This window comes from Periplaneta americana, chromosome 2 (genome assembly GCF_040183065.1).
Source record: "Periplaneta americana isolate PAMFEO1 chromosome 2, P.americana_PAMFEO1_priV1, whole genome shotgun sequence".
NCBI lineage: Eukaryota > Metazoa > Arthropoda > Insecta > Blattodea > Blattidae > Periplaneta > Periplaneta americana.
The window spans coordinates 39812089-39839034 of NC_091118.1; the positions used below are offsets into that span (position 1 = coordinate 39812089).

A 26946-nucleotide genomic window follows, 5' to 3' on the forward strand; every position below is an offset into this window, starting at 1 on the left:
TCCATTTAGCTTCTGAAGCTCAAGTAAACCGAAATGGTCACTGTAAGGGTGGTCATTCTGCGCAATGTAATAAGCTGATATAAATTTCGCTTTTTGTTGCTTCACGGTGGGCTGCACTCGTTTATTCGCCAACATTTTCAATCGATTGCTTTTCAGACATACGAATAATTTTTGTGCTATATTATGGGCACTGGATTTCTTGTATTCAATGAATTTTTCCGTAGTGGCTTAAGCTGATTTGATCTAATCGATCCGTAGTAATTTACTGAATATGAGCACCATTCATTAGATACAGAAATACGCTCTTTTTTTTTAATGCATCTAATGTAGTTACCTTATGACACACTTTACAGCCTACCTTACATTGCTTATACTCAATCCACGGATACGGTTCTTTTTTTCTTGACCACGTCATATTTTCTTCATTCCATACATTCGGCCACTCACTTTCCAGGTCGACTGTTTGGCTTTCACTATTGTGAACATTATGACGTTGAATATTCTTCGCAGTCATACTGGAACTGTATCTTCTATAACAGTAGGTTCATCAAGTAGAAGCGACAGGTTTGAGATATCAACAATATCAGGAGATGAAGCTTTTGTAACTCCACTTTTTTTTTATTACAACACAAAATTATATACAGCTATAGCAATAACAAAACATTTCAACAGACAATACTTAATAAAATAATGATCCCAAAACAATGTTGAATAATCTGAGTGAGAATCACCCAGTACAACAAAAGCAAATATTTCTGTACATATGATACCTTATTACCAGGCTTTTTTTTTTACACAAATCTATATACAACTATAGCATTAACAAAACACTTTTAAGCAGACAATACTTAATAAAATAATATTCCCAAAACAATATTGAATAATCTGACTGTAAATCACCTAGTTCAGCAAAATAAATATTTCTGGACATAGGAAACAGTCTTATACTTCCTACATACTTCAAGCCATTCAACAAAGAAATATTCTGACATTATATATACCACTTTTATATTTGAGCAGCTTAATATCAAAGACGGACATCTGTCGTCTCCATAGTTTTGCTCTAGAGGCAATTTTTTAATTCACAGTGTTCTTTGTAATATTTAACACAATTTATTTTATAAATTTAGTGTTAGAGTTTGCATATGGTTTCACTATAACTGGAAAGAGCATGAAAAATTGTATAAAAACCACAGCTATCTAAATTTCGATTGAGGTCAGATGTCCGTCTTTGATATTAAGCTACTCATTTAGTTTAAAATTCTTTCAAGTCCTTTTCTTAATATTATTAATTATCACAAACTGTACACACAAAATAAGTAGCAAAAGTTAAAGAATCTTAAGTATACTTGTTCAACATAAATGATCATAATAATCACAACAATAATAACAATGTATCCCAAAATATATTCAGTGATCATATTGCCAGTGAAACATCAACGATTATTACCGAACTGATAATGAAATGATACCCTTTCTACATATTGCAATTTTATATATTCTTACTTCTATTACATTATTGCTATATATGTGTGTGAACATTGCTTTAATATTTTAATCCAATATTGTTTCCATACAAAGTGCTAATCGCTTCACAATAGCTGCCTGTGTTGTCTTCGGTTTATAATAAAAACTTGGCTTGAGTACAAAGTTTAAATCTATATATGTCACAGGGATATGCGCCATGTCTCTAATATCCTGAATTGTAGTTTCCCAGTATTGTTTAGTCCTCGGGCACTCAAGAAAGCGATGTTGAAGATTGTCCTCTTCCTGAGAAATATGTCCACTAGTAACAGCAATGACACGAGAAAAGAAAGAAGTTTATTTTTTTTTTGTCTATGTTTATTTTGTTCCATATTTACTGAAGAGCAATAGATAAAAACAAAAGCTTCAAGCAGTCTTTTAGTCACGTTATAGGCAGTAAATTAACTGCTTAAAATTCACTTCGTAAAATAACTGGGAGACAAACACAACACATTTCGGTAAGTAACACCACAGACAATCTCCTGTATGTACAAAGACGCGAAATTAACGAAATGCGATATGAAACGAAAGTGAATTAGGAATATGATCATTTCGCACTAAAGTTTAGTTTGGTGGTTGTGCTGTCACTGATTCTTCCCCCATTACTCACCACACACTCCGTCTACGTTCCTAGTGGTCTCGCGAACCTTTACTTCAGAAATTTTTCCGATTTTCTTAAGGAAGCACAGAAAATATAATCACTAAATATTCTGACATTAACTAAGATATCGTTAGCAGCGAAAGTATTGTGATGTCGAAATAGAGATTTTAAAATTTCAAATCAGTGCCGGAGCTCCGCTTCACCTTCGAACGCAGTGCCGGAGCGTCGCTCCGCTCCGCTCAAGACTGCTTCGTACACATTCCATGTTTCCGGTGGAAATCTTGCATTGTGCTCCCTCCCCCTTCCTCTTAGACCAGGGATGTCGAACAGCGCTCTCGAGCTGTGAACTGAAGAGCCTTCACTCCTCCCTTACAGTGCAACGGTTCAACACAGGTAGCAAGCAGACCGGGCGAATGATCGTAGACAAAAGCGAAACTGCTAATTCGGCGGCTGGTACTTACATAATTTTTATACATCTTACTAATTTTTAGGAGCTCATTTTAGATTTGCACTTGATAACTTTGATGAACGAAGAATGTAGGTCTACATGAGGATGGATGGATGGATGATGATAATATCGCTTTATCTACTGAATCATTCATGAATGTTGTTCGTTAGTGGCAGAAATAAATCATCATAATAATGTTGCTAATTCATGTTTAAAATATCAACTTTATGTGTATGTGTTGTAGCAGTGCAAGTTCAAAAACCTAAGCTGTTTTGATGTATACAATTAATTAATCTTACTATGACTTAAAATTTATTCATAGTTTTTTTTTTACAGATCCAAAAATATCTTCTCCTCGAGTTCGACCCTTTAGCAAAATGACATCTACAAGATCTTAATGAACACTGAAATCTGAATCGACATCCCTTATGAATATAGCTAGCTGCGCCGTATCTTTGCGGCCGGTACTTTCATCAAGAGCTAGTGCATAACAAGTAAAAGTTTCCATTCTTGCTATCAGTTGTCCGTCCAAGTTATCTCCCATTTCTGACATGCGTTCAGCAACAATATTACGGGACAAACTTAGAGATTTAAAAACATTCTAGACATATCTCTTTTGCCTTTTCACGAGCGGAACCGGATAATTTTTCTGCTCCATAAGCTTCAGCATGCATTGAATTAAAATGTCTTTTAATATTATTATGGCTTATGTATCAAAGTTTCTTTCTACATTTTAAGCAATGCGCCTTTCAACAAATGTTTATATATCCATTCACTATTGAAACATCGTTCCATATCCATACCAGCCGCCAGAGTTGATAAACGCACTGCGTACAGAACACTGCTACAGTAAGGGTAGACTGACCTCACCGCTCCAGCTCAGGTAGTAAGCAGTACCTAATCGTTTCACAACTTGAGAGCGCTGTTCGACATCCCTGTCTTAGACGAATCCCTCTCACATAAACTCTTTCTATGAATTCTGTAACTTCTTCAATCCCTTCCGTTGCTCTTTCTGCCACAAAATCAAATATTTCGAAAACATATTGTAAAGATACAAATGGTAGTCCAAACAACATTGCGGCTTCTCGGCGACAATCACTGCCTGCAGATGGACGAAACGTTATGGACATAAAAGGTGTGGACAAAATATATGGCTGGACGTAAATTGCATGGACTAATCGGTTATGGACAAGAGAACATGGACGAAAGTGAGTGGACGGAAGGTAATGGACCAACGAGCTAGAAGTAGAATATCTACTTCTAGCTCGTTGTAATGGACGAAACAAATTGTGGAGAAACGGTAGTGGACGAAAGGCCCGCAAACCATTGGGTTGTAGGTTGTTACATATTTTCAGATTTCACTTTTTTTTAAATAACACAACTTCTTACTTTTCCAAATTCTAGAAATTACATCCGTGGAATTGCAGTCTGCAACGTGTTTCCAACCTATTTCTTTTGTTAAATGGCATTTAAGAGACTCTGTTTCTTTATTCCCTGTAACAGATTTATGTATGTAAAATTAGTTGTACGCATTCTCTTCTCCTTGTGTTCTTTCACAATTATTATTATTATTATTATTATTATTATTATTATTATTATTATTATTATTATTATTATTATTATTATTATTATTGTCACACTCGTTACCAAGGAGATATAGGCCTATCAGTATCGAACAATGTATTGCAAACCTCTTTCTATAAATAAAATTTCCCCTCATATTTCACACTATTTTCATACGTATTTCTGTGATTCAGATCAATTATTATTATTATTATTATTATTATTATTATTATTATTATTATTATTATTATTATTATTGTCACACTCGTTACCAAGGAGATATAGGCCTATCAGTATCGAACAATGTATTGCAAACCTCTTTCTATAAATAAAATTTCCCCTCATATTTCACACTATTTTCATACGTATTTCTGTGATTCAGATCAATTATTATTATCATTATTATTATTATTATTATTATTATTATTATTATTATTATTATTATTATTATTATGACTATTACTAGTATTATTATTATTATTATCATGACTATTACTATTATTATTATTATTATTATTGTTATTATTATTATTAATTATTGTTTTATTGTGTTTATTATTATTTTCATTATTGAGTGTAATTAGTTACCACTGCCACCGGGTATATACCCATTTGCAGTGTGAATAAATACATACATACACATACACATACATCAGTAAACCAAGTTCACATAATCAAAGATAACATAAGAGATAGAACTCTGATAAAGAAGTTAACTCCAATTAGCGATGCTTATGCGACCGAACTTCTGTAATATAAAATATCTTTAAGTTGAATGCTATCAAATGCTTTCTCTAAGCCTATGAAGCAAAGTTTAAGTTTTATTCCTAAAGACATAAATTAAATTGTATAGTAATCTAATAATTTACTAAATATTGCACTTTGCATGCGTAAATATAATTAAGAAAAACATTTAGTTGATTTTGAATTACTATCTTAACTCTTTTAACGTAATGGAAGCCACTATTGAGGGCAGACGAAATTACGAACTTCTGAGGGTGAGGGAAAAGGAATCCTTATCGATAACAATAGTCTTCGGTAACTTGCTTTTACTAATTGTGTAATAAACAAGTGCTTTGTTCATGATATTGTAATATTGTTTGAGTTGCTACTTTCGGATGCATATTTTCAGATTATTTACCATCATTGCCTATCACGTGTTTTTCTTCAACCAATGACAGCTGTGTATAGCCTATACGTATTTTTCTCACCTTAACTCAGATTAACTTTTATGCATTTAGTTCCGTCACTATCTCCATGTTGGCAGCACTTTCTCTTCATCGAAATCCGGGAGCGCTAGTGGTGGTGCCATCTAGGGTTTAATATTTGCAGCTACTGCTGCCATCTTGTGGATAATATTTCAACCTTCTGGAGAACAATGACAGCAGTGGTTGTGGTATCAATTTCAAACGACAGGTGGTTGTGTTTGTACGGTGGCGCCGTCAGGTGAGAACGCATAGAAATGTACAGGCGATTCAAAGCATTTGAAACAATAGCCTTGATACTGCATTTTAATTTCGTAGCAACGAACATAACAATGATTTAATAGAGAGAGGGCGTGCGATTTAGAAATAAACACGTTCTAATATTTTGTAAACTCAAGGAAGAGCTGTTTTATTACTTTGACATGACTTAGTGTTTCATAAAACTGTGACAGTTCTGTACGAAAGCAGGTAAATCCGATTTTATCCCATAACAACATTCAGGAGTTGTTGGTACTGGTGAACTCGTGACGAATAGCGAGACGCTTAGAATTCAAAATGTGTACATTGTTTACGAAATGTCGTTCTGTGAAGTGACTTGGTCAATTGTTTCCAGAGTTTATGCGCAATGTGACGAGTTATCTTCGATGTTAGATGATAGACTGCTTGCGTAGGATGAAGTGAATCATGAAAGATGAGTGGGAGTGGGGCGTTGTCCTGAACAAAACTATTCTGTTGTTGTGGCGGTGAAACGGTGTGTGATGGCGTCTAGCAGGACGAAAGCGTGTTTTATGTTTGTGCTGTGCTTATATTCGGTGGAGTGTCAGACTCAGGGTTCCAGGTATTACAACAGAGACTATCAGGGACAAGATCAATACAACAGGGGCTATCAGGGACAAGATCCATATGACAACACTTACGTGTATAACAACAGACGCTACGGACGGCCAAATTATCCAGGGGATGATGGCTACAGCCGCGATCGAGGCAACCCATATAATAATAGAGGTTATGGAGAAAACGACGAGCGATACAATTACGATGTGAGTTCCTAGTAATAGATTCTGAATAGAAATGCATGTAACGGTTCTGCAGGCATGCCATATCATGCTACTGAATATGAATTTACCTTTGGTAGGATGGTTGGTAGTACTATTACCTTCTTAACCTGTTTGTTTTGATGTCCGATTGTTGACAAGACAAATAGACATAAAAGAGACGGGTTAGATATTCTGTAAGGAATCAGTTAATTAGTTTATGATCCTATTTCAGCAGCTTTATAATATATTATACTGTACGTCTCGAATTCTCGAACACCAGTTCAAAAAATATGTTTAGTTAAAAGTTGATAACATTTAAGAAAAATTTAATCTTCGATCTCGCTACACACCACACACGGCACTGACGTCTGATTTGTGTTGCGTTATTTCATCATTAAATGAAACTGAAGCGCAATTTTCATCGTGAAATTTAATTGAGAGATGGTACATAGGCGGAGTTATGGGGAGACACTGCCCCTCAAACTTGTTTCAACTCTTTTTTTTTCTTCTATTAACGCTAGAAAATATTGAATTCAGATCTTTTTTGCGTAAGTTTCTGTGCTTAAATTGATGAATTAATATCTTCAGATCATGTGTCTGGACTATAATATTTATTTTAAATTTCTGAATGTATAAGAATAAAATTGCTACACCTCATTTGGGGAATGGAAGCACTGTAATGTTTATTTTGTAACTGCCTGTACTCATGTGTTAGAAGTCTGCAGGTGTTCAGGCCGCCACTTGGAGAAATATGAATTAACACTGCACAACAATGCAGAAAAAAGAAAGGTGATCCCGGTATAATGTGTAAACTTAAAGACGAGATTAAATGAAATAATTAGAGTTTACATTTCATATGATATCTTCAGGAAGGTAAACTTCATTTAAAAAGTTTCTGTTACGACGCTTTATCAACATCTTAGATTATTTAGTGTCTGAATTAGATTAAGGTAATAATGCCGGTGAAATGAGTCCGGAGTCCAGCACCGAAAGTTACCCAGCATTTGCTCATATTGGGTTGAGGGAAAACCCCGGAAAAACCTCAACCAAGTAACTTGCCCCGACCGGGAATCGAACCCGGGCCACCTGATTTCGCGGTCAGATGCGCTAACCGGTACTCCACAGGTGTGGACGTTAATGTCAATGATTTACGTGAGTAGGGGATCGAAGATTCTCTATACTGCAATTAAAGTCAAATAATAATAATAATAATAATAATAATAATAATAATAATAATAATAATAATAATAATACTGTATGGTCAGACACGGAATTAAAATTTGGAGCGAGTCATGATGGGAGTCCACCTGTATGTAGGCAACAATTTCACACGACTGTCGACAAGTAGCATATATACAGGGGATTTTGTTTTCTTCACATGCGCAGTGTGTTGTAAGTGAAACATATAATAAGGAAGCTCCAAATTTTATTTCCGTATCTGTACTTATTTTAATACTGTAGTGTATTTTGAGATTCGTGTATAGATTTAGATACGTAACATAACTTCAGTATATTTCCATTACAATTGTGTGGAAAATGAGTGAGTGAATGAGAGGTGTAACATTTAAAAGGTACACGAAAACGCGTTCTTGTAAAGGAAATTGGGGCTGAGAGGAAGCATGTACGTGGGCTCCAATCCTGTTGACCACTTGTCTCACTCCGACTTTCGCTGTTCTTTTTCAAAGAACATTAGAGAATTTTTTAAGTATTGTGTGGGGAAACCTTGAGCCACATTAGAGTAGAGAATGGGGCGAGACAGACACGAGGCACGAATTTCATCTTACACTTGTTTCCATGGCACCACGAGTGACGTCATGGCAAACCTTTCATGTCAGATCTCTAGAACATTTCTTTGTACCTCGAACATAGAATTTTTACGGAAAGAATTTTTTTTATAGATGGCAACAGAGAATCATAATTCGAACATAACAAATAAAAACATAACTATATGGATATGTGGATTTAGATTTTCTTGGTGATTAAATTGTGAATAATGATTTGATATTATGAAACATGTCTTGAGATTTAATTTTTCCGACATTTCGGTGGCTCGGTTCCGTCTTCCTGCTACTATTCTCCGCACTTCATATAGATATTGAGATTGCAGGTTGTTCGCGTCGCTGTGAGCGATGACATTGAGATGAAAAGAAATTGCCGCATGGCTGGCACGTGCTCTAGGAATAGGAGTGGAAATAGCGTAGCTACCACATTTTCTCATAATCGATTTAAGTACCGTATATAATGTGAGAGTTTATGAAACATTAACTGTTGGAAATTAAAAGAGAAGTTAGTCTCAAATTTCCAGTGTTTGACTGGATACAGCAACCGTATTTGTCATCTACTCCGGAGGTGCAATATGATACAATTATACAGACCATTGCACTTTGTTTTTAAGTGAGCAGTCAGCCGTAAGTCAGTCGATGAAGCAATTATATCCAATTGCACTCAAGTCTTCATGTGGCGAGAGAACGTGGGCCTCTGTAAAGTGACGACCTCGTACCTTGCAAAAAACAACGTATTGACAAAAATGTGTTAAACCTATTAACTTATGGGTTGGGTTGCATCATTGAAGTATGTTACACGTCATATAATTATTTTGAGAGAAAGAAAAAAAAATGGGTAAATATATAATAAAAATAAAATGAGAGGAAAATATAACAAAAGAACTAATGAAGAAGACGGCCTCCAGATATGGAGGGTAGCTGCGAATATATTGAATAAGCAGTAGTGGACAGCCGATAAGGGGTGGTCCTCCAGCTTGGGGGTTGGACGAAGGGCTCACAACCCATCACCGTAAAAAACAGCTTGTTACGGAACCTAACAATAAGCCTCGGAATGGGTCTGATTCTCCGGCACGACCACAGCAAAGGAAAAGGGTTATAAGATTTGGTACATGGAACGTAGCTAGTATATTCGGTTGAGAAGCTTTTGTCATCTAGTCTGCTGTCAAAAAATATGAAAATTAGAATTTATAAAACAGTTATATTACCGGTTGTTCTGTATGGTTGTGAAACTTGGACTCTCACTTTGAGAGAGGAACAGAGATTAAGGGTGTTTGAGAATAAGGTGCTTAGGAAAATATTTGGGGCTAAGAGGGATGAAGTTACAGGAGAATGGAGAAAGTTACACAACGCAGAACTGCACGCATTGTATACTTCACCTGACATGATTAGGAACATTAAATCCAGACGTTTGAGATGGGCAGGACATGTAGCACGTATGGGCGAATCCAGAAATGAAATCCATATAGAGTGTTAGTTGGGAGGCCGAGACGTAGATGGGAGGATAATATTAAAATGGATTTGAGGGAGGTGGGATATGATGATAGAGACTGGATTAATCTTGCTCAGGATAGGGACCAATGGCGGGCTTATGTGAGGGTGGCAATGAACCTCCGGGTTCCTAAAAAGCCAGTAAGTAAGTAAGTACTAATGAAGAAAAATGAAAATCAGAATTACGAAAAGAAAGCAGAAAGATAAATTAATGAAATGAAAGTTAGATAGAAGAGGAACAAAGAAATTGAAAAATAGGAAGAGAGAAAAAAAATTAGGAATGAAAGAAAGATAGAACAGTGAAAGAAACAAAAGAAAAAAGATAATGAAAGAGAGTTAAATGACAGAAATAATATAAGAATATGGAGAAAATTAAGAAAGAACGAAAGAAGATGAAGAGAAAAATTAAGAATAGTCACGACTTAATGTTTCAAGTTTTACAGTTTTAAAGTTTCCATTACGAAACTTTGCCACATGTTTATGCACTTATCATTATTCGTTATATACTGTACCAACTGGCCACCCTACCCCATTCTCTTCGCTTAGTTGCCTCATGAGTGCTGCCGTATTGGTGTCACTTATGAGTAGGGACCGAATTTTTAGGTTTTTAAAAATACCATTTTAGGTTTTTGGAATAGGTGAAATAGGTTTTTTTTTAGGTTTTATGTCCAACCTTTGAAAGAGGTCGTAAAAACTACCAGATCGTTAAAAAATGTATCCTTACAGTTAGCCTATTCTTAAAAAAATATTAAGGCAACGTAGACCACGAAACTAACCTTTTCAGGAACCAAATTATTTATCAAAATTTATAAGATTCGAATTTTTGTTCCTTCCCCTTTAACATTATTTGTAGTTTGAATAAATTATTATAACAATTAACATTTTAGGCCTATCTAATATAATTTGCCTTGATATAACTACATAAATTTCAATTTTCAATAGATAAAAGGTACAGTACACACACAACTTTTGAATTAAATTTGTTCAAACTTGATCAAGAACTATTTTAAAAAGTAACAAACAAACATACAAACAAAACAGCATTATTTACTGGCACTGTTCCTGGTTGCAATATACAGTAGAACGAAGTACTTTTCGAGATTCTCAACTGAGAAAGTTTTTCTGTTGTTTCTCAAAATATATTTGAAGGACGAAAAGGTTCTTTTGACAGAACATGACGTCATAGGTGCAAATTTAATCGCTGGCACTGCAGCAGGTACCCCACTGTAACTGACAATTGAAGCTTCCCCCCTGGAGAATGGTGCACTCGTTTTTCATTTTTTCAAACCTGGATTATCTGCAATACTTTCTTCAGTTTTAATATGACGGTTTCACCCACGGGTCCTGGTACAGTACTTGTTTCTGTAGAAGCGAGTCAATGACACCAATTGCATCTTTTAGTTGTAGTGACGAAGATTCCAAGTACTCAATATACATATTCTGGAAGGTCACTGAAATGTGGCTTGAGGAAAGCAAGGAAGCAATAGATGTCACTGCTAAGTACGGATTTTGCCTTAAGGATTGAGGCAGGCTCCGCCACGTCTTGTGTGTTCTTTCCTCTCTCTCTCTCTCTCTCTCTCTCTCTCCCTCCCTCCCTCCCTCTCCCTCTCCATCTCCCTCTCTCTCTCTTTCTCTCTCAAAATGTATTATTTCTCTTAAAATAAAAAAAAAAATCAATATATAACGCAGTAAATACAGGATAACGCTTTGTCAACAATGATTTAGATTTTTTTAGGTAGGCCTATTAAGGACTAATTTAGGTTTTTTTAGGTTCAACAGAATTCACATATACGACTCCTACGATCATGATTCCGAAAAGCATTGAAGAAATTAGGAGTTCTGAAGCAAGGAAAAAATAAGTAAAAACCTACAAATCCGGTCCCTACTTATGAGGTTTCGTATTTTTATTGTATGTATATATACAATATTAACAAATACACAATAAAATGATAAGCAATACACAATACAATTTTACAACACATATACAATTTTATACACAATACAATAAGAATACACAATACAATTTAACACAATAATAATAAAACATAAAATAAAATACCTAATTTTACAATACAACCGACGGATTGAAAAATCATGTTATACTTACCATGCCTTTAAACGTAAAATTACTTATTTTCACAGCATTTGGGCACATTTCGCACTTATCTTGATTGCGAAAATCTACCGTCTCTAGAAATTAGGTATGGAAAGTAAGTGGGACAAATTTAGAATTTCTTTCCTCGAATGAATGAATAATTACAAAAATGAATGGGGGAAATTGGTGGAGAAACTATCAAGATGTGAGAGAAAACGTGTCTTGTAAAGGTAACTGGGGTAGGGAAGTGTCTGTGTGAGCTCCAAGCCTGTTGCCCACTTGTCTCACCCCGAATTTTGCCGTTCCATATGAAGAAACATAGAGATTTTTAGGGACATTAAATAGAGAATGGAGCGAGACGGACCGCATGGAAAACCTTGAGCTTCGTAAATTAAGAAACGAAGAATATAATCAATGTAAATATGAATAAAATAAGAAGAAAAAGATATTATATAGGAACGTAAAGGAAAAACTATTGAAAAAGGAGAAAATAACGATGGAGGGAATGAAAGAAGAATACAGAGAAGTGTTATTTAAGAAACTACCAAGTGTAAATTGTTTTCTTTACTACGAAGGTCTCAGAAAACATAAAAACAAGAAAAGCGACAAGCGTGACTGGTCAAGGTTGCCGACCGTAAACATTGTCAGTAGGTAGTTCTTAAGACGTGGGCGAACAAGTTCCATATGCATCTCTGTACCCAGTATTTAATTTATTGCCCATTTTCTACCAGCTCTTTGCATTTAATGATTGCATTATCTACCACTACAACCTGCGACTTGTTAGATAAGAAGATAAGAGCTGTTGCGAAACATTGATAACATCGAAACGATTTCGTGTCACAATCGGTTTTTTTTTTTTTTTTACTCCCTGAGTCCATTTCACAAAAGTATGCAATACAAGAGAATTTACTTGTTAATTAATAAAATTAAAAAGTAAGCGTCTAAAAGTTGACACATACTTTCTCGTTATGCATTTTATGAATTTCACAACAATTCATTCCCTTTTTTTACATTGCGTTTGACATTACTGGTTTCTGTTGCAGTGGTATATTATATACATTTTTGTGCCAGGTACTGACTAATCCACGGACATGTGTTGCCATTTAGGGGCCATATCTAAATAGTCTCTCTAGCGTTCGGAGTTCAGATAATACCATTGGGTATATAGGCGTCTTCTTGGCGTACATCGCTGTCTTCGTAATATAACTAAAATAACAGAAGTAAATTTAAATACTGTAACTAAGCATTTTTTTTTTTTTTTTTTTTTAAGGGTATTCCATATAACAATTTGGTATTCCCAAGAAATTAGTTCGATTAATTAAAATGTGTCTTAGTGAAACTTACAGCAGAGTCCGTATAGGCCAGTTTCTATCTGATGCTTTTCCAATTCACTGCGGGCTAAAGCAGGGAGATGCACTATCACCTTTACTTTTTAACTTCGCTCTAGAATATGCCATTAGGAAAGTTCAGGATAACACAGAGGGTTTGGAATTGAACGGGTTACATCAGCTTCTTGTCTATGCGGATGACGTGAATATGTTAGGAGAAAATCCACAAACGATTAGGGAAAACGCGGAAATTCTAGTTGAAGCAAGTAAAGCGATTGGGTTGGAAGTAAATCCCGAAAAGACTAAGTATATGATTATGTCTCGTGACCAGAATATTGTACGAAATGGAACTATAAAAATTGGAGATTTATCCTTCGAATAGGTGGAAAAATTCAAATATCTTGGAGCAACAGTAACAAATATAGGTCTAAATGACACTCGGGAGGAAATTAAACGCAAACTAAATATAGGAAATGCGTGTTATTATTCGGTTGAGAAACTTTTGTCATCTAGTCTTCTGTCAAAAAATCTGAAAGTTAGAATTTATAAAACAGTTATATTACCGGTTGTTCTTTATGGTTGTGAAACTTGGACTCTCACTTTGAGAGAGGAACAGAGATTAAGGTTGTTTGAGAATAAGGTTCTTAGGAAAATATTTGGGGCTAAGAGGGATGAAGTTACAGGAAAATGGAGAAAGTTACACAACGCAGAGCTGCACGCATTGTATACTTCACCTGACATAATTAGGAACATAAAATCCAGACGTTTGAGATGGGCGGGGCATGTAGCACGTATGGGCGAATTCAGAAATGCATATAGAGTGTTAGTTGGGAGGCCGGAGGGAAAAAGACCTTTGGGGAGGCCGAGACGTAGATGGGAAGATAATATTAAAATGGATTTGAGGGAGGTGGGATATGATGGTAGAGACTGGATTAATCTTGCTCAGGATAGGGACCAATGGCGGGCTTATGTGAGGACGGCAATGAACCTCCGGGTTCCTTAAAAGCCAGTAAGTAAGTAAGTATTCCATATAACATTCAAGAAAATTATTATTCCATTTTGATTGAAATGATATCACAGTCTAGTATATACAGTCACGAAGCTCAATACGTAATAAATATGCATCCATAAATAGTTGCTAACCACTAGGATCGCTAATATCGCCTCATTACAGACAATGCGAAATAGTACCGACACAGTCTATTGTTCCTAGGACCCTCACAACTCAAGCTTCGTGACTGTATATACTAGACTGTGATAATATTAAACGTACTGAATAAATGAACGTTTCAGCATGGCCCTCTTCGTGCCCTTCTTTGCACTTGATCTTCTTTATTATTCCAGACATGAATCTTCTTCTGTTTCTGTTTCGTCTTTTATATTACAAGTTTACATTATATACAAAAAGGAGATACACTAGCTTCATATATAAATGCTTTATATTGTTTATAAATATACATATATTATTTCATTTGTGTGTCCAATAACCGAATAAATATTTACTTCTGTTAGTAAAATTAAAACTATCTCGTTTTCTTAAAATCGCCTTCATTCCCATTTTGTGATCTGCTTTTTATCTTATTAGACCTTATTAAAGTTTAGGTCTACTCCACATTTTCTCCAATTAAATTGTTTCGCATTGCTAAATATACAGATATAAAACTGAACAGTAAACGGTCCATGCCTTGTTATTTTCAAAACAGGCTATCAACAGTCTCTTCAGATATCCAGTTCCAAGAATAAAGATGGCGTATTAATGGTTAACAAATGAGTAATGTATTTCGATGCTTCTTCATTTCAGTGATTTGTATTTTGATGCAAGAGGGCCGTGTTAAAAGTAGTTGTAGATCTGTGATTTCGGTATCAGATGACCTTGGAAAAGATTCACGTGAAATGTTTTTCAACGTGTAAAAGTTTAACGAAACTTTAATTTAATAAAAAGAAATATTATTGGTACACAAATGGATGTGATTAATAAATGGGAGTAGTATAGAGACAAATAATTTAACAGTCTAATCCTAAAGTGGCCTACTTAACTGTGATATTAATTTCCAAATGAATCCAGATTTCAGTAGGCTACTAACAATATAACATTTCAAATATCTCATTGGCGTCATATTGATGTGTGAATCGTTTCAACTATCAATTGCATTGATGTGTCGAGACTAGGCCTCATAGAATTTTTTTTAACTTGTCAACAAAATTACAATGTGTTCAACAATGTGAACAATAAGTGACAATGATGAAAGAATCTGAAGAGTGTTACAAAATATAGCTCATTGACATGTAAATTGCTTCTAAAATTGAAATCACCGTTCGAATCTGTAGATTAAATCAAATCTAAAACAGCATGTCTGTTAAGTCTGTTTAGGTAAAAGGTACAGTTGTCTAATAAATTCACTACTAATGTATTTGGATGGTTGTTTAAAGGTTTCTGATAGGCGAGACTGCAATTTTCTATTTCTTGTTTGACCGTTGGGATGCGAAAATCATGGTAGATGTATCTGTTGTCGATGTACCAAGGGATATTGCCAATTGTTCACAGTGTCTTTGATTGGAATCGCTCCAGTCTTTGATGTTACAGTTGCTTGTAGTCCCCTAAAGCTGAATTCCATATGGCTTTGTAGAGAGTTAATTTACTTGCTGATGGTAGTTGTGATTACGTCCGATTAACCAGTGTGATTGCTGAATTTAAGATTTAGTTGTTTTCGTTTAGTCTCTGCCTCTGTGTAACGTCACATTTGCGGTGGGGAGGAAAAGAGATAACAGAAAGGTTGTAATGCTTTTTAATACTCTATCGCTCACGAATAATATAAGGCACTTGAAATTTAACAGTCACTGGCTACCAGAGATGAAATGTGAGATCTGTAGAACATTGGGTCAACGCTATGTGGTGTATAGGAACCAAGGGGTGTGTTTTTGTTTTTCTGAACTTCAAGACAATGCTAACTCATTTAAAGTTTGTGCGACTGTAGCCTGTATGTATTTTCGTTGGTTTTACTTTGTTTATAGTTAGATTTTTTCTATTATATTATTTTATTTCTGGTGATGTAGAAGAGATGGTCTAGTGGCCTTAACTACACCAGATTAAATAAATAAACAAAAAAAAATATATATATATATATATATATATATATATATATATATATATATATACAGCTGTTTCAAATTGAGTTAACTCTGATAGACATTAATTATTTCATGTAAGTGACGCTATGTAAAGATTCATCTTGATGAACGAGGTTGTCTATAGTTCAGTTTCCGAGATTCCCGAAACGTCTAACAACCAGTTTAATTAAAAATAGAAGAAAAAATGAAAACCCGGGCAATGCCGGGTTTTCATTTAGTAATATAATATAATATAGCCTACTATAATGTAATATAATATAATATAATACCATACCCACATTTCAAATGCTTCTAGTCGCTCTCTTCACTTCGTCGTAATGTCCATGTTTCTGTCCCATACAATGCTACACTCCACACAAAGCACTTAACTAGTCTCTTCCTTAGTTATTTCTTCAGAGGTCCGCATAGCTAAGGAAAATGGCTGTACATAGACATACGAAAAATACGCACGGGTGCTGGAAATGTGTAATTTTATTGAGAACGTCGAAATGATTAACTGATATCATTACTATACTTTCTCTTTATAAACCCTGTAATGAGGGATTAGAAAGAACCTGTATCTGTCTGAGAACAGTGGAAACGTATAAGAAATAAAAAAAAGGAAATTTGCTTCGAATGTTGACAGTATCTTGTTGATCGATGTGGAACTTCTTCACGCACTGACAGACGCATGTAACGTCCGGTTCTTTGCAGTGCAGTAGTCATGTGCAATGACAGTTAAACCAGATGGTTGTAGGAGGTTCCAGAACGAACGCATGTGCTGTTATTTTAGACTTGAATGATTCCTGTATAAAGTCAAAGTTTCTGAGTTTGTATGCATATACTCGTTTAATTGAAAAGGGAAATTGCGAAATCTTAGCAACATTTCGCAATTAAATACAAAACCGTCAATTTCACCAACGATAATCAATTTTCATAAATGTGAACTTAACCGATAATTTTCTAAGGTCTTCTTAAATTAAGAACCGTTTCATCGACACTATTTAACAAATAATGAACGAGTATCTTCATTTTCGCTTTTCTTCCTATTATCATGGCAGATCATCATCAGTATTTCAATTCATGCTTTATTTTACTTCAACGGTTTGGCTATAGTCAACTCATTTCGCGGAGCTCTTCAATACGTCTTGTTAAACTTTTACGGCCTTACTAATAAAAACTCTATATACAGACATTTTACTCTCTTATACTTATACAATGAGTAGCTCGTTTATACGTCATGTGTAAATTCCTTACTAATAATCACTACATACGTCGTGTATAACAGTATAACTGTTACACAGCTACGTCATAGTTTCTTCACTACTTCGTTACGAAAGGTAATAGAATATCTGAGATTCTCTATTGCATCCGGTAGAGCGCTCTAGTGTGGCGTGTTAAGTATCTATAGTACAACTGGCTCTAATCGATTACCACACTATATTTTGGTCAAAGACTACAAGCTACAGCAATATCACAGTCTACTATATACAGTCGCGAAGCTTGAGGTGATTTTTTGCAAATCTCGTGATAAGGCGCTCCAAGCGGTTAGCAACTAGAAACAATAGACTGTCCACGGTCGACTTTGGACTGTGTCGTATTTCCATCGAGTGCTAGCTCGTTGCGTATTTCATATTGATGCTTGTGAAATGTTCGTTATTGGTTGTAATGAAAATGTTAATGGCTAAAATACAATAATTGGAATAATAATATTTTATTAGAGACGTAGAAAAATTAAGTTCGTTTTAATGAAATTTATTGATCATGTTTTATTTTCAATTCTGGTGGGATTATTATTGCTTAGGCCTACTTTTTTTTATCAAAGGATATGTTTTTAATTATAGCTGTTAATTTTGCTGTTATTTTTATTTGTTACTTTACTAGAGACGAAGAAAAAGTCTGTTACAATAAAATTTATTGATCACGTTTTATTTCCAATTCTGGTGTGATTATTATTGCTTAACCTCATCCCATTTTGTTAACTACGTAAGCCTACACTACAAGTACCGGTGCACGTAAGTTATTCCATTAATTCATATTTCCATTATTATTGTTGTAAAGGGAAATCCAAATTAATATTTATTGGTTTCATAGTTAATTATCGCTATAATCTTGAATGAGTGAAGCGATTATAGTAAATTTCAGTTCGTTTTGCACAAACAAAAATAATATTAACCTATTTCTTGCAGGTATCTTCGAGTTTATGGTGGAATTTAATATACTTCATTAAAATAATAAATTAACTTTATGCATTTAATATTTCAATAATGGAAGGAAGGTGTTAATTTTTCCAAAAGAACACGACAACGAAGGTGTAACATATTTTCTCGTCTGCTAGGAGAGAGATCTGCGATGATGAGGCGATAGTAGCGATCCTAGTGGTGGGCAACTACCCATGTTTGCATTTTTACTACATATTGAGCTTCGCGACTGTATATAGTAGACTGTGGCAATATTATTCTAATTATTTTGTGCTCTTTGGTGTGTTCTTCTGTGGTTACAAGGCAACCATCATCATAAAATGACAGTCGATACGAACAGCTGTTGGAGAGGCGGCCATTTTTTCTCTATATACAACGCTTAAACAAGGGGTTTCGTGTATATAACTACTGCAAAGCAATTCCCATTGTATAGTTACAGGCTGTTTATACATCCATCCCTTATGCATGGTTTATTAGTAACGTTTTCTGTCTCAACTCTGCATAAGTCTCGTATAAAAAACTATACACGGTTTATTAGTAAGACCGTTAGCATTCGTCAGCTTGTCTTGATTGTTATTGGTCAAACCAGTTGGTAGCAATGTTTGAAGCACTAAATCCTTCAAGAGTTTTGTTTTACAACACAAGATAGGTTCTGTCTCGTAGCCCAAAGAGAAAGCAAATACAAGACATGTGTACATCTTCAACAACCTTCGTTGGCATCACTGAGTGAAAGCGTTTTATACTAATTGCAGCTGTCAACAGTTTTATTATTAGTGTATATTGGAAGAAGAAGAAGAAGAAGAAGAAGAAGAAGAAGAAGAAGAAGAAGAAGAAGAAGAAGAAGAATAGTAACATTATGGCTTGTTTCGACACAAAATGAAACTTCAGTGACATAGTCGACACTTAGCTCCAAAACAATGTATATTTGTTCATTTATAAAACGGCATTAAAAACCGGAAACTTAGTATTGCTTTAAACATTGTTAATAGAGATGAACAACGATCGAGAAAACAGGACTAACAGCGCCCGCAAACCCGAAAACCCGCACAACAATGTTGTATACGTCGCGTCGTTGACGTAAAGACTGCTTATGAATATTTCGAGACGTCGAGATTGATCATTTCCGAAGTTCCGAACGTCAAGCATCCTTGAATCGCCACAGTTGTTTATACCTGACTGAACTTTTATCTACTTTGTTATATAGTCTATGTATAAACAATCAAGTAGCCTATTTGAAACATCATCTCTACTTCTCAGTGTATAATAATCCGTTCCCCAGTCTTTATTTAATTACTAGGCCCTTATTAAAAGGCTAGGAATTTTCTTTTCATACGTTTGAGATCAAGTGCGCAATCTCAAGTAAAAAGATATTAACGTTATGTTTTATGTTTCTTAGACATGAAAATTTATTTGAGAATTGTTTTTCTTTTCTATTTATATAACCATAGGTGTTATCACATAATAGAACCAGAACATTTTGGTAACTAAGATACTGTTTTGTTTTGTCTTTTTGTCTCATTTAATAGTACATTATGCAACGAGCCTATAATGGTAGTAATTAAGACACGAGTATGTTTATGAAACTCGCTTGCGCTCGTTTCATAATTTTCATACGAGCGTCTTAATTACCATTATAGGCAAGTTTCATACGACTTTTTATCTCGACCATATTTCTAACTTGAAATTACTCATAACTATTCATGTTATGGTTATGTAAGTGAAGAGCGGAACTGACCTGAATTGTGAGATGTGCGCAGACGCGAAAGTATTGATTTTTTCCGAGAAACGAATGTGTCATTGACCTTGATATAATCTAGAGAATAACATGAACATTAGGCTTGATATAAGCTGGAAATTGATTTAGAATTGAAAAACGAGATGACAAATTGAATTTATTTGAATATTATTTACAATTAACGCTAATTATTATAGTAACAGAACATAACCTTCTGCGACAGTATTGGATTTCCAGCCTCCGTGACTTTTCGCTAATTGTCTTTCGATTCCATATCCGAGAATAATCGATACTTGCGGTTTCATAATGGTACAATGGTGATTTTTCATTGGCTGAACAACTGAGTTATAATGAATAGGTATACTTTAATGAGGTGCATTAAAGGGCTACTACCAGGTGTATAATTACTACATTTCGGCGTGGTCGAGCATAAACATTTATAATGCTATTTATTTCAATGATGTATGTTATTGAAAGTTACGAAATCTTTCCACGCCGACCAAATGATATTTCGAGAATGATGAGCGACACTCGAAGCGCACGAGAATGACGAAACGAAACTCGAAAGACAAATGCAACGAACACAGCGAGCGAGAGCGGTAGTTAGTTTTATTCATGTCTAGTTAAAGTGTTGTACACAATACAGGATGTATTTAAATTGGTGTCTTGAGGGGAATTCCATTTAGCGATATCAACTCTAATCGTAAATCAAAAGATGGTTGAACCTACAGTTTTCACGATGTGTAATTGCTACGAAGATTTGCTACATATAGCTAAATCCATGACTATCAGCACACTTATCCCAATGTAAACACTGATTCAGTGGTTGAACTGATAACCTTCAATTAATCTTTAAGTTTTGTAGGTCGCAACAGGTTCTGGCTTAATGAAATCCGTATCTTAACGAAATATACGCCCGTTCCTTTGGAAGACCAGCTATTAGATCTTTTCCAAGTTTATACAGAGTGAAAATAGGAGGCCTATAACTGTGCAGATTTTAATAGCTTATCCCTTGGATGTAGTATAACAAACATTTCTAATACCATATTAATCCCAAGTGAATTCTTTCTCGGAAAGAATAATTATCCCCTAAATGTTAACACTGTTCTACTCGATAAGTAGCCTACTATCCGTACGATTCTGATTTCACTCTTATCATTAAAGAAACTGATAAGGAATGATTTATCCCTTTACAGTTTTTTTAAATGGGCGATTTTCTTGCAAATTAAATAAAAAAAATTAACATATCGATATTTCCTGCCATTAGGAAGTCTGACAGTTCTACTCCGGGGACTAAGGGATGAAACTCTGCTGTTCAGATCGAGTTCATGTATATGTTACCGTTAAAACCCGAAATCCGTCAAAACCAGTTTCAACTAATAGTACTAAAAATGTGGATAGATAGAGAGTTTTCGTAAGATCTAAAATCAATGACAGGTTAGGCTTGATTTGTTTAGGTTTTTGTTTGTTTAGGGGTTTACCAAACAAAAGCCTAAGCAAACCTAATCTAATCTGTCACTAATTCTAGATCTTACAAAAAAACCGCTTTCTATTTACATTTGCTTAAAGTAATTTTTACTAGTTGAAACTGGTTTTGACGGATTTCGGGTTTTAACGGTAACATGTAGGCTAGGCCTATAATCATAGGGGAGCCGGCGATGCGCTGTTGCCAAACTAAGCTGAGTTTCAGCCTAATTTTTTAATTCTGCAATGCAATTCTGCAATGCTTCGGAAAAGTGGGGTAAGTGCTTTCCACAAAAATTGTTTATTACTTTATTGACAACTTACGGAACATCTGCTCGCTTGGGAAAAGAGACATAAGTATTTCTCCCATTAGAATAATTCGTACAGAAGAAAATCAAATAGACATAAACCAGTGTGAAGATAGGTTTTTCCTTCTGTAAAATTGACATTTTTGACTTGTGCCACTTTTCCCGAGCACTACAGAATTAACCATGCACTTCATTACAAAATGCATAATAGATTTTTTAAATTTATTTTAATGTATTCTATTGCCTCCTCAATGTGAACAGTTATATCACTTTCACCCTGTATATTCATATACGTAATTGAAGATCTCCCCGATATAATGATGTAACCAATAAATCTACAATTCACGTTTCCGAAGAAAGGAAAATAATTTCAGAACCATATTTCGTTAGGCCTATATTTACTAGCAGAACCATTTGATTAATCCAGGATACAAATTTATTCAGCTATTGGATGCAACAGTTTAACTTATTGTTATAATAGTTAAAAATTACTTACCTAAGTTACACTTTTAATTAATTTATGTTGCATCCTTTTCCCGGGGAGGTAGGTACCTAAATATGAAATTTTTGCTGATAATAAATTTGTAATTACTGTTGCTTCTCAAAATGATATTATTTTGTCCTTTGGGAGTACATATCCTATAAAGGCTATTAAAATTATACCTTGATTCAGTAGGTCTGTGTATAAGCCGTAAATAGTTTTATAATATTTTAAATACGATATTCCATTTTTGTGATAGGGCATTTGATTTCCCATCTAGTTTAGCTTTTAAAGTAGGACAGTCTATTTTTTTTTTAAATTACGAAATGGATCTGAAAATGGTTTTGATATATTTTTGTTCTTGCCTACTCTCTCATGTCGAAAGTGGTTTATAGTATGAGACTAGAATATCTTTATTTATTTATTTACTTTTCCGTTTTCGTTTCTTTTTTGTATTCCTTTGTTTCTTTCGTCCCTTTTAGTTTTCTCTAAATCTTCTTCCTTTCTCTTTTCTAATATGAATTTTGTTTTCCTTTCTCTTTTTCTTTATTTCTTACATTATTTCTTTTCCTTCCTATTATGCATTCTTTGCTTATTTCCTATTTGTTTTCCTTTCTGATGTTATTTCTCTGTTTGTTATATATATTTCTAGTTCTTATTTTCTAGTCCCGATCTTCTGAATTCATATCTAGTTTTATATTAATTTCTTTTTCGTTTGTTTATTTCTTTGCAATTCTGTATGTCTAGTTCTTTCTTTCTATTTCTTCTCCCTATTTTTTTCTTCTTCCTAGTTTCCTATATTTTTTTTCTTCCATTCTAGTTTTTCTTTCATCTCTTTCAAGTGCTCTCTTCTTCATCTGTTTCTTTCTTTCTTTATAGCTTTCTCTCTCTTTATTTCTGGTATTTCTCTTTTCTAGTTTCTTCTTTCTATTTAGCTATTTAAATTCTTTACTAATTTATTTATTTATTTATTTATTTATTTATTTATTTATTTATTTATTTATTTATTTATTTATTTGCTTTTGTATTGCATGTATTTATTTTCTGTTGTCTTTCCTTTTGGTTTCTTTCTATGTAATTATATTGTCTAATTATTTCTTAATTCTTTCTAAATATTTCTTCTATTATTTTCTGCATTTTTTCGAGTTAATTAAAAAATTTTCTTGTCTAAAGTAACCTGTCTTTTTTCCTTCTTGCATGTCACTACTGTCTTTCCTTTGGTACTTTGCTTCTTTTCATAATTAATTCCTCCGGCATGTCATGACTATCATATTTTAATTTTACTATGTGAAGTGCATGTGTACTGAGGAAATATGGTCTCTTTAAATTTGACCACAGTATTTGTATATTCACTTAGTTTTATTATTATTATTATTATTATTATTATTATTATTATTATTATTATTATTATTATTGGTTATTTTACGACTTTTTTCAACTGCTATGGTTATCTACCATTTGAATGAGATGAAGGTGATAATGCCAGCGAAATGAACTCAGGATCCAGCGCCGAAAGTTACCCAGCATTATGTTCTTATTAGGTTGAGGTAAAATCCCGGAAAAAATCTCAACCAGATAACTTGTCCCAATCAGGATTTGAGCCTGGGCCAGGCATGTTAACCGTTTCTTCACAGCGATGGGCTCAGTTTTGAACATCTGCGGAAGAGTTTGCAATTTTTTTTATATACAGGATGATACAGGACCTCTGCAACAAACTCTGAGGATCGATAAATCTCTCAATCAGGATCTTTTTTTCGTAAAACAACCCATGATCTCCGATACCTCGTGTAGGAGTTACACGACATCGAAGAAAAGACAGGCTTTAATAACATTTACAGTTAATTATGGAATTAATTATTCATTTATTTCTTCAAGTAGTCTTGCGGACAGGTTACAAGTGTCCTTCATTTTTCTGCCCCGTTGAATGGAGCGCTCTTCGGAACACTCTTCCGATGCTCATGGAGGATGTACTCTTCACGATGTGAGGGGATATGTGATTCAACATAACGCACCAACGCACTTCATCCTGGTTGTACGAGCACATCTGAACACAGCTATGGGGAGCAATGGATAGGGAAAGCCAGACCTCTTCCGTGGCCAGTGTGATCACCCGACTTCATGCCCTTAATCTTTTTTTTTTTTCTTTTGGGACATGTGAAGTAATACACCACTCGAATTGATACCAGAGAGGAACCGACTATGTATTAGCTGCTTTTGATCAAATTCGACACAGGCCGATAACCACTGCTATGACGGTGTAATGAATGTAATCAGATCCAGGTAGACACTTTGAACACCTGTAACTTGTCAGCAAACATACTTGAAAAATAATTAATTTTATAATAATTTTATTGTTAATGCATTAAAACGTCCTTTTTTCGATGTCATTTAGCTCCTACACATGGCATCGGAGAACATGGGTTGTTTTACGAAAAATAATCCTCATTGCGAGATCTATCGATCCCCAGAGTTTGTTGCAGAGGTCCTGAACCAACCTGTATATAATATATACACAGTATCGTTTTTTCAAACTTTCATTAAATATGTTGGACTCTAGCAAATCGTACGTTTATGTATTTTCTTTATTTACATCCATCTTGCAAATCACTGACACTCTTCTCTCATCCTGTTCTCTTTTGTGTGCGAAAAATTGCTTTAATTTGCAAACAGAGTTCAGCATAATATTCGCATATGAATTGAGATATGAATACCTGGGGACAACATAACAGTGCTGTGCGTGGCGAAAAGAAGAATGAAAGCAGAAAATATGCTTTGTTGTTATTCAGATGAGTTTCTTTCAATGTTTCTCCTTTCTGTAACATCAGACATGTAACAAAAGAATGCAGACTTTAACATGCGTGTAAATGTGCGCTTTATTCCTTTGCAAAACAAATACGTGTTGATTGCATGTTATTGCAGTGAAAGATCACTGATAGAAGTTTTATATTAGTCTGTATTGTTATCAAGGCGCAATGTACAGTGTACAAGACAACAAAGTCTTTCACAGTAACGTGTATTTTACTTTTTAAAGTCAGTACGCGGTTTCACCAACCAAACTCTAAAAGTGTTTACGCTTTTGCATGTTTTTAAGGGCACACTGGTGAAAAATGTGAAGATTTTAGGGATTTTTTTCTACTTAAAAACATCATTAGTATATGGTACTTTCATCCTGCCTAAGGAACAAATTCTTCTTCTGAGTTGGTTTAAAATATTTGCGTTTGCACATATGTCACAATTGCCATGACTACATACAGTATCTTGCCTTCCAACAGAGAGCACTATCATTGGCCTTTAGTGTTATACTTACCGGATAGAAGGATGGTCTGTTAAGTAATTAAAATGTATCTTCCATGTATTTGAAATAACTGGAGGAATCTGTCAGTTTTTGATGCAGCAATTTTAAGACATGGTTACGACGAATCCGGAACTGTTGGATTGGTAGTACTGGCCTGTTGTGATGACGTTATTACAGGAGGCAGAAATAGTTTAAAAAAAAACGAAAACCAATAATTTAACTACAGGAAATAAATAAGCAACTAAACAGAATGGAAGTAATGTAACACCGCAGATTTTAACAGCTGATTCCTTGGATAGAGTGCAACAAACATTCTAATATATTACTCTCAAATGAGTACTTTCCTTAGAAAAAAATAATTGAAGGTTCAGAACCATAGTGGGCCAAGCGTCATTTCTAAAACCGTAAAAAACAAGCGTTAAATGAAGTTATCAACAGTAATCTCACTAGACGTTTTGATTTATCTAGAGAAAATCAAAACTCGAATGGGATTTAATTGACTATTACACGATTAGAAGAAAGTATATAAAGATTAGAAGTAACGAAGTACTCCAATACAATAAAATATTAATTGACTTACGAAAATACAATTGTCTTCAAATGTATTATTGTACCATCTCAACATTACAAATATTACGCTAGATGCATGCTAGATGGCAGTAGTGAGCAATGCCTTCTCGTCGAGAAGTTCTCGATCTATTATACACGATGGCAATGCTACTAGTCAAGAAGGCTTTGTTGATTCAGTTTCATTTTTATTAAAATGCAACATTCCACTTCAATTATCCGAATCCCAGTAATCAACGTCACTTGACAGATGGTTTTCAATAAATCTTAATATTAAACAATCTCTGATACGTGACTATCCATAATATCATGTAGCAGAAGCTATAACATAACCTAACTAATATACACAAGTGTTAGAAAAGTTTTAATTAACGACGATGACATAAAAAATAAACGTGAATAATTATAAAAGGAATAATTATTGAATGTACACTTTCTTAAATTTGAATGTGGTTGATGGTTCAATTGATGTTATATTGGACGTGTGCGTAATAGAAGTGGAACTCGTTGATTTAGGCCTACATGGTGTATTCAACTTATTCAGAATTTCCGAATGAATAATTTTAAAAGGAATAATTATTGAATGTACAATTTTCAAATTTGAATGTGATTGGTGGTTCAATTGATGTTATATTGGACGTGTGCGTAATAGAAGTGGAACTCGTTGATTTAGGCCTACATGATGTATTCAACTTATTCAGGATTTCCGAATGG

General features: G+C 34.4%; 2 protein-coding genes across 3 annotated transcripts in view; one reads left to right on the top strand and one right to left on the bottom strand.

The window, feature by feature from the left end:
• LOC138692833 (hemolymph lipopolysaccharide-binding protein-like) overlaps positions 1-26946 on the bottom strand; it is a 558083-nt gene that overhangs the window by 127166 nt on the left and 403971 nt on the right. The window lies entirely within an intron of this gene.
• The window catches only part of Gli (carboxyl ester lipase-like protein Gli), a 100933-nt gene continuing 79942 nt past the window's right edge, over positions 5956-26946 (top strand). For both annotated transcript variants that reach the window (XM_069815997.1, XM_069816006.1), the window contains exon 1: positions 5956-6381. In XM_069815997.1, the coding sequence (XP_069672098.1) occupies positions 6100-6381 (282 nt within the window). In that variant the 5' untranslated portion in view covers positions 5956-6099. The remainder of the gene's footprint in view (positions 6382-26946) is intronic.